Below are 10,000 nucleotides of genomic sequence, written 5' to 3'. Positions count from 1 at the left end.
CGGCAGTCTTTACAATCCGAAGCCGTTCTTCCTTCTCGTCATGACTTCTATGATTTTCGTACCAAGCGTCAGTCAAAATTTTGTTTCCTGTGTCACGGAAACAGATCACTGGTTTTCTATTTTTGTTCACAGAAACAATAATATCATGTCCATATCTCTCTATCAATTCAGATTTTATGGTTTTATCAGTTGGTAGCTCACCCTCATATTCTGAAAAAATCTCACTGAAAGTAAACTGGCATTCCTCTCGATTTTCCTCCAAGTAGTTAAAAGCATGACTCATTGCCTCAGAAACCGTAGAGCTTTTGGGACGACCACGTTTCATACCAGAAGATGTTTGGTAGAATTTTTTCATGCAGGCTGAATGGTACCTTGCCTCAGCAGCAACTAAATCCACTACGTTACATATACGAGTACATACTTCTTTGCCCCATTCATCTTTTCTCATTTCACCAGCTTTCAAAATAGTATCCTTAACATGCAGCATCTCTATACAGTGCACAGATTCACGATCACCTAAATATTTTTTGCTTTCTTTTTTCAAAAAGTCACTTGATGCATCTTTTCCACAAAAGAGACAATCATGAAGAAAATCAAACTGTAATTCTTGACTTCTCAGTGACGTTGTCGGCACTTGCGAGGTTTTCTGCCTTGCTTGGAAAGTTTCAGCTCTCCGTTCTTTTGTATACACTTTTCTACATTTTTCATGCACTTTCACACTTTTTAGTCCTTCTAACAGAGAATGTTTTCCGTCTTTCCACTTAATGCTATAATCAATCAGTGTCTTTATTCCTTTCTCTTTAACTTCTCTAGTCTCACCCACAGAAAGCTGTCCATCGCATATTAAACATTTCCCCAATGAAGACATTTTGCACCAACAACTGCCTGGGGTTTCACTGAAGCTTTAACTATCTATTTTAATAGTTCTGAAACAAAAGAAAGACTATAATCAAGTTAGGAACTTAGATATTTTATTCAGTATAGCATACAAAGGAAATTATTATATGATCTTTGTGCACTGTAGGTATCAAATAAAGATAAACACAATCTTTTCGCACATTTAGCGCAAAAACAGTGAGGTATATCACAAAATTGAATAAAATAACTTTTGTAGAAAATTTTATGTAGAATAAATTTTGTTTCGATACATTTTTCGTTAAAATTAGTTTCTAGTGAGATATTTGAAAAAAAACTGTTTTTGGTCGCCATTTTTTCAAGATGGCGGCCAAATCCGGGGGGGTAGAGGGGTGCACAATTAATATGTTATTAAGTAAGGTATTATAAACACATTAAAGCTTATTGCAGCTTTCCCTGATTTGTTTCCTTATTCGCCTTTTTTTACTCCTCTATTGACTGGCCTAACTCTGAAGAAGCTCTGTTAAGAGCGAAATGTCAGTTAATAAAACTTCAACGATTCTCGGTGTTTATCTCACCACCCTGCCACTCATATATATATATATATATATATATATATATATATATATATATATATATATATATATATATATATATATATATATATAGAGAGAGAGAGAGAGAGAGAGAGAGAGAGTGAGAGAGGCCCAACCTACGCATATAAGATGTAATATTTTCGGAGTGCTCACCAACTTTCGCAATGTTCTTAGCCACTTACACTGTTTACTCTCTAAATCATTCTCCTATTCCCCCTCTAAACCGATACTTTATTTCCGTTTCACAATTTTCAGAACAATCTAATTTGGTCTGAAAGGTGTCAACTTGTACGTACTTTTTCTTTAATATTTTGTAATTCTTTTGTGACGGCGGAATGGACCGCGAATGACAATGGGAACTTGGCAGGGATGGTCACTGACCTAGAAGAGGAAGTAAGTGTCGATAAATATATCATTATTCTAGATTTATTACTCTTTCTCGGCTTGTTTTGACTGCAGTCTTCTATGATTCACAAACAGATGATTTATTGGACATTCTATATTCTCTTTATCTTATAGCCTAGACAGTATATTAGATAAGGGTAGAATTGATCTGCATTTTAGTCCTGGCAACTTTATAGTTCAACCGATAATGATTTTCTATAATTCTGCAACTGATGCAAGAAACCCTTTTTTCAAGTATTAGAAAAATAAAAATCTTGCAGCTTTATCAGCTTGAATTTCTTCTACCTTAAATATTTGCAGCAGTTTAGGGTAGATTTACATGGACGAAAATGTGCATGTCAAGTTTAAAGTACGTTTTGCTCTGTGCGATGTATACCCGGTACTAGCCTACCACAACAGCCAATGGCGGGTGACGCGCATCGTTCTACCCGGTATCATATTTGGGTAAACGCGTTGATAAGTTAGGTTGAAATTATCAGCCTCATACTTTACAGTTCGTAGCAAAACATTCCCATTCAAAAACTAAGAACATGAATGATCTTCGTTGAGCGATAACTGCACCAAGCAAAACGTACCTTTACTGCTCAAAATGTGCCTTGGAAACTCCTCTCTGAAAATCTGACTTAGGAGTCATTTGCAAACACTGCTTGGCCACAGGGTTCTCGTGAACAATTGTTGTATTGTTTTGATTCTGTCCTAAAATCCGTTTAAAAATAAGAACTTTGTAAAGGGCAGTGAATTACATACTCCTGCCAAAGGTTTTCCTCAGCTTTGTCGGTCTGTGCAGTTTATACAGTAATGAATCCTACTTGCATTTATATGAACATGCACACAATTTATTCTCATTGCTCGATTCCCATATGTTTCTTGGCTGAACTTGTGTATTTGAAAGAAAAAGAAAATCCTGCACAAAAGCGCGTGAGTTGCGGTGAAGAACGACTCGGGGAGGGAGCGGCCTTGGTACACACCTCCCTCAGAAGGGCTTGTTATTGGCTGCGCAAGAGAGATTCACCCCTCTTATACTTTGAAAGCAGCCTGGCTGCCGCAGGGAGTAATGCAATCCTCTACCGTGCTGACTTTTTCTTTCTTTCTTTTCTTTTCTTTTTAATGAAGTTTAAACAAATTAGCCGACGCGAGGCCAGAAAGAGAAAATGTAAGGTAGATAACACATTACTACGTGTGGTGACGTGCATTTATTCCCGTGACTAAGGGAATGACTTTTGAGGGTAACGAGAGCAGTAATGACCAGGGGAAGGCAGAGAAAGAGAACCGACAAAGAAGTGGGCCAGTGCAATTGTTTGCATGTCATTTTTCTAAGTAGGTATTCTAGATTTCATAGGTAGCTTTGTAACTAAAGACATTTCCTGTAAATCGAAGAAAGACCATTACGGCTCTGTTGGACCCCTCGCCTATCACGTGTGTACAAATACACACTTACACACACACACACACACACACACACACACACACACACACACACACACACACACATTCAGACACAAACACACGCACACACACGTACACACATAAACACGCACGCGCATACGCATGCACACACACACACACATGCACACATAGACATAAACACATGCACACACACGCGCACACACGCACACACACACACACACACACACACACACACACACACACACACACACACACACACACACACACACACACACACACAAACACACGCACATACACACAAATCGTGTGTGTGTATTTACCTAGTTTTACTACTAGGTAAAACTAGGTGAATACACACACACGAACACACACAAACACACAAATTCGCCGTCTTACCGGTGCAGTGACACCAGCTTGAAGGCTGCTAAGCCGTCGTAAGTTCGGTTCTTGCCCGGGTCTGAAAAGCATCACAAAGCTACAAGTCGTACCCGCTCCCTTGGGCAAGGTGTTCGGGTGTGCAGTGTAAGGCCACAGGATTAATTATGAATCGAACAATGTGTGGGTTATGAACTCTCATCCAGAAGAGTATTTCTTGTCGATCACGAATCTATCATAAGATCCAAGATCTCTCTCTGTCTTTAAAGTATATCCCTGTCTATGTCTACTTTTATTAGAGACACCCCTACTGACCCTCTCAGCATTTAGGACTAGAGATTAGTTTCTATTAATAAAAGAATGCTGTTCGCTTTTAACACTCCTTTCTGTTGCATTACTTAGGTCTCCTTTACCACTTGTTTGGCAACACCTCAACAACGCGATGTAGCATCTAAAGATTGCCACTTTTTCATGATGGTTTAGAGTGCGTATGGTCTGTGTCTTGATATCTGTAGGTCAGAGTACCTGGTGCACTTGGACATCATTTAGGAATTATCTGTAACATCACTTTCAGAATCTTTCCTGTTTTCGTTGTATACCGGGTAAAGAGATGATTCAGCAAACGCAATGGGACCTTTCGCGGTGAGCAAATTGATACCAGACACCGCCAGATTTTGTAATTCTTGCCGGAAAATGAATACTTTTTGGGCAAGTTTTATAACCTTACAGAGGTGTATCTTTGTACATTATTGTGTCTGAAATTTAAGTCAATTAATTTCATGATTGCAAACGGCATATAGCATTGTTTGAGCCTATTTATAATCACAGATGATATTCGTAAAACAGCATATAATTGTATCAAGCCAAGCAATTTGTCATAGCCTTAAAGATAAAAAAAAAAAAAAAAAAATGTAATTTTCTACCGACTTCAATGGACGTATACTGATATATACTTTCACTTGAATGCACCAAGCAATAGGCAAATCCATGTAATGTATCGAAAATATAATTTTGCATCGAAGACTTAATTTTTTCGGTACGATAAACTTTGTCTTAAGTTATATATATATTTTTTTAATCTGACGTGCAGTTTGCCACGGCACACGTAAAATTAGTCATATTTGTTTGAAAATAGCTCCCAGGAGATCTTAGAGGCTATTCTTTACAAAAATGTCGTTAACTTCGTACGTCCGCCACCACTGTTGTTATTTTTCATCTCACTGATTATCTTCATATACAGGACGTGACAGTGATATTCATTATTTTTCAACACTCTCAGATAAAATGCACAAACCGAAATCAACATCATCTTATTTTTACTGCTCATAGTTACTTCAGTAAAAATAATTACCTATTTTTAGTTTTACCTACCTTATAATTAAATTAACAAAGCCTTATCACACACCAGTAGGTAAAAATTATAACATTATGAGTCATGTTTTTAATTTTAAATACATTTATGCAGCAATTTATGGCGTATCTTTTTTTAAATATCTGTTTCCAAATTAGCTAAGTCACCCCTTTGCCTCGTGAAATCCGAGACAATTGAAAATTCTAGCGCTAATAGGAATCTACGAGCCTGACTGCGAAAGGTCCCATTGGAGTAGGAAGCATTGAAGGAAAATCCATTCTGTAGGCAGATACAAACATTCGTTTGTGGTGATGCCATCTTGATAGATTTGCAAGTGTATTTATTATCTCTTTATCATGAACTCATAGAAAATCATATTCGTAAATTTCAGGTCAAAACAGTTCACTATGAAGTAGCAGGATAAAGAAGAAAACGGAACTGAACAAAAGGGACAGTTGTAGGATAAAGAAGAAAACGATATTGAACAAGAAGCATTGCCAAACCGTCACTTGGCATGCATTCGAGATGTCGACTTGAGTTGATCTTTCTCCTGTCTCTTCATAATTGGACCAATAATTAATCTCTTTTGAGATTACATTAGAATCAACTAAAACATGTGCGGCTGTTGGACGTAAAGCTTGAAACGCAGAACAAACAACTGATGATGACGTCCAATGTGTTATAGCTGCTCACGATGTGAACCAGTATTGTAAAGATTTATGTCTAATCAGTCCAACTACAATTACAACCCTCTCCTTTCTTCATACAAGATGTTTTGTATCCTGAAAAAATCTAAATTCTCCACACACCTCTTCAGCAACGTGCTAAATAACAACTCCGTGTACAAAGGTAAGGTGAAAATTGTTTACCATATCTTTTAATGTTCTCTCAATTAGGTTTAACCTATTCTTATCGGTGTATTTACTTATAAATTAGTTATTATTTATCTGCTTATCTATCTATTCATCTATTTATCTGTATATGCATATATTTTGTTGCATTCATATATTTATCTATTTCATTTATTTATTTATTCATTGGTATATTTATCTATTTATTTATCTATTTATCTATATCTGGTTACTTATTTACTTGTTTACTTATCTACTTATTAACTTGTTTCCTTAATTATTGATTTACTAATTAATTTACTTATTTACTTTTTATTCATTTACTTATTTACTATCTACGTATTTACTTATTATGAAAATGGCCGCTTTGACCGAGATGGTGAATTCAGGAATGCAGGTCCCCCTGCACGTTCATGCATGCATGCTTGCCCGCTCATAAAATTATTTGCTCATTCATTCATAAAAATTTATGGCGATTCTTGAAACTTTGCACAGCTATATAGGAAAGTCTAGGTTGCATTTGACGTATATACATTTTCAAGTGTTATGACTGTGCGGGGCGGTACGGACTCCAAATTCACCGGTCACCGAGCACGGCGGAGAGAAAAGCACATTTCGATGAGAATTTGTTAAAGTGTATCGGCAATTTCCAGCTTCATGGGTGATTAAGAGCTCTGTCGGGAAAGACCACCAAGAGCCTCAAACTGTTTCCCGTAAGGCTCGTTTCACGCGTATCGACTTTTCGCCATGCACCGTCCACGACAAGACGTCTTGCTCACAAATAACCATGGGTGTGTATGGACGCTTTCACACGTGGTCGTGATGTATGAAAACGTCCTTAGACACCCATGGTTATTTAAGACCACGGCGTCGTGTCGTGGACGGCGCACGTCAAAAACTCGACACGTGCGAAACGATCCTGAGTGCCAGGATCGTATGGGAGCTCATATCTCTCGAGGCCAGTGATGAGTAGGGTGGCCATGTCCAAATTTCCAAAAAGGACACTGCATATCGATGATTATAATATACAGTTATATATATATATATATATATATATATATATATATATATATATATATATATATATATATATATATATATATATAACTTCAAGTGAATAATATTTTTCACTTCTAATGAAACCGACAAAAAACAAATACCTGTATTTCTAAGTTACAACACAAACAAAACCTAGTTGTATCCTCACCTTGATTGCCAAACTCTTTGGCCCAGTCAGAGTTAAACAAAGTCTTTCTTTTCGGCATTTTCAGACTCCTTAACCTCATAAATTATTTGGCACACCCCACTGCACCGTGGCCATCTCAGGACTGCAGCCCAATGTGTGAGATGTGAATCATGTAATCACACGTTCACAATATTGTCCCTGTGCAGTTTCTGTCTACTTCGGCTGCCGAGTTCCGACGTTGACCTTGGCCTGGGTACTCACACATAATCTAATTCTACGGCATTATTGTATACCTAGGGCTATTTATTTATTTATTCTTTATTCATTTATTTATTTGTTTATTCATTTATTTTTGTCACACCCCAAGAAAGGAGGACAAATGCACGTCCGGCGTGAGGTTGCGCCGGATGGAGGACAAAGTGCTCAAAAGGAGGACTGTCGGGCCTAAAGGAGGACGTCTGGCCACCCTAGATGAGTCATAGTTTGAGTCTAGACTGTCCAAGACAAAGCCTTTGGATTAGATATCTGAATTTTGTGTCTGGATTAACATCTCGACTTCAAAATACTGAGTTTACATTTCTACATCGCTTCACAGTCAGTCAATCATTCACTTATTTATCAAAACCAATCAATCAATCCTTCAATTTTTCAATCATTCAAGTACTCAATCATTGATTCAATCAATCAGTCCTTCAATCCTTCAGTCATCCAACTATTCAATCATTCAGTCAATCAATTCACCTATCAAGTGTCATTTACACGAACAACCTATAGTCAGCGCAACGAGAAGTGACCGCTAAGGCGGGGTTAGGAGATTTCCCGGTGTTGCCACATCTCCACAGATAACACGGCCCGCACGGCTCACACTGAATGCATTGTGAGGGGGGCGGGGCCAGAGAATAGATGTAGCGGCAAAGTCGCTCTCTCTTGCTCATATGCCATGTCTATGACTCGAGGAAACGAAACCTTTGCATAGGACATTGCTTTGATTTTTACCTCAGTGGTGGTGTGTGACAAAAAATTATAATATAGATATGTGGCAACATTATAAAAATATAAAATAAAATTGTAAAATTAGATAAAATTATAAAATAATTATATGTGGCAACACAGGGTGACTTCTAGTGCTCCGCCCTAACGGCCATTTCTCAATGCAACGAGTATAACCGATAGAGGTTCGTGGGTTGATGATTTTTCAAAATCTCCTCGCCCAATGATCGTCTATCCCGGCTCTTCCACCTTGTTCGCGGTCTTGCCAGGGAAGCCAGATGGTTCTCTCGGTGCGGCAAGGGCGTACGCAAGAGCGCTATATACTATATATGTACAATACGTTACTCTGTATATATATGCGTTGTTGCACAAAGTACCATAGTTCACATGACAATACGTTACATACGAGGACTCAATCGTCCTTGTAAAAAAGAAAAATAATCTTGATCAGAGTAGCCACCATGCAAGGATGGAACCTTTATTAAATGTACAACGATGTACAACCACCACGCGAAAGTACAAACGAAACGATGTACATCCTCAGTGTCTACTCCGACCGTTCTGTCGACAGTTGCCATTTTAAATAGGAAAATATTACCTTCCTCATAACAGTCCAGTAGCCTTCCTGTATTTTCATTTGTGAAGGTTCTCTGCATAGTTGCAGTTGTGTATTCACTGTAGATTGTTCATAAACCGTCGATTTTTTTAATTCGTTTGCAACGCACGATGTGTTCCTTACTGCATGAACGATTTAACTTCATTGGAACTTCCTCCTCTTCATTTAGAGACGGTTGGCCTTCAGATCATACAATACCCTGGTTGTATGCCATTTATAAAATCACAAAATACAAAAGGGATGAAATCCACCGGCATAAGACTGCTGTTAGATGATTCGTTTTGGCCTTAGGCATACACCAGAAACTTAATGAACTGGACTTCAAGGGATGTTCACATTTCAAGGCTAATACTAATTGCTTTCCTCTTTCAAGGTTAGGACGTCTGTGAGAGGTGAACTGACTCAGTTGATCGGGGTGAACACACTGAAGAAAGTCTAAAATGAAGAAAATATATATTAAACAATTTGATAATTCATATTATCATAAATGATAGGATGATGGCACTAGAATTTTACTTAGATTACAAAGCAGTTCGACAGACTATGGAAAGTATGATTTCTGAAATGGCCCTCGTGGAGGTCCGGGATCGATCACCAAACGCTGTTGGACAGCTGCTCGCAGCCACAACACCCTCGACTCTCCACATGCACTTGACACCATCCAGAGGATTTATCGTTCCCCCATGGGATTGGCCAGTGATGCTGCGGCGGGCTCCTGAGGCTGTTGCAAATTTGTGTACACACAGAAAAATTATTTATAGGAAGTTCTGCAGGTCACTGATCTTCCCACTTTTTTCTTACATTAAAAAAAGAAGAATTCGAATACGGGTTAGGAGCAGTGATGTGTTTATCGTTTATACGATGCCGGGTCTTACGCAGTCAGACAGTATCTCTTGGATAGGATGAAATGGCGTATGTGATTGATTCAATCATAAATAATCGCTTGTGATTGGTCAGCTTCCAAGTTTTTTTTTTTTTTTTTTTTTTTTGCATATACTGTCATGTATTGTGAATGTCCACGTCATGAAAATTATTTTTTCAGAAATGTAACTAATAACAATTTACTTATATTCTAGTTAAATAAAATCAGCAGACGTCCATACGGAAGTAAACGAAAAAAATTGTCTTAAAAATTAATGCTAAAACGGTACACGAGTGTACCTAGTATTTGCAGTTTGATGTACATGACAGCGCGTACGTTACCAGTGCTCATAAAGATATTTGTGACGACCGCAATACTAAATCGCAGAAAAAAAAACATTGCATTGCACGGTAATGCATGCACCAAGGAAGACCTCCAAGTGTAGGATTAATGTGGCAAGTAGGGCAGGAAGGGACATAGACAAAATAATAATAATGATAATAATA

At 37.9% G+C, this 10,000-nt stretch overlaps 1 protein-coding gene across 5 annotated transcripts in view; it reads left to right on the top strand.

Moving 5' to 3' along the window:
- Positions 1 to 10,000, top strand: part of LOC143026659 (uncharacterized) — a 144,814-nt gene that overhangs the window by 21,938 nt on the left and 112,876 nt on the right. For 4 of the 5 annotated variants that reach the window (XM_076187422.1, XM_076187420.1, XM_076187421.1 and 1 more), the window contains exon 2: positions 5,381 to 5,838. In XM_076187422.1, the coding sequence (XP_076043537.1) occupies positions 5,709 to 5,838 (130 nt within the window). In that variant the 5' untranslated portion in view covers positions 5,381 to 5,708. Of the gene's footprint in view, positions 1 to 5,380; positions 5,839 to 10,000 lie in introns of those variants that run through there. The other variant, XM_076187423.1, reaches the window with a different exon arrangement.

This window comes from Oratosquilla oratoria, chromosome 6 (genome assembly GCF_046742065.1).
Source record: "Oratosquilla oratoria isolate Oo_2021 chromosome 6, ASM4674206v1, whole genome shotgun sequence".
NCBI classification, from domain to species: Eukaryota; Metazoa; Arthropoda; class Malacostraca; order Stomatopoda; family Squillidae; genus Oratosquilla; species Oratosquilla oratoria.
This window is presented reverse-complemented; position numbering and strand designations above follow the sequence as displayed.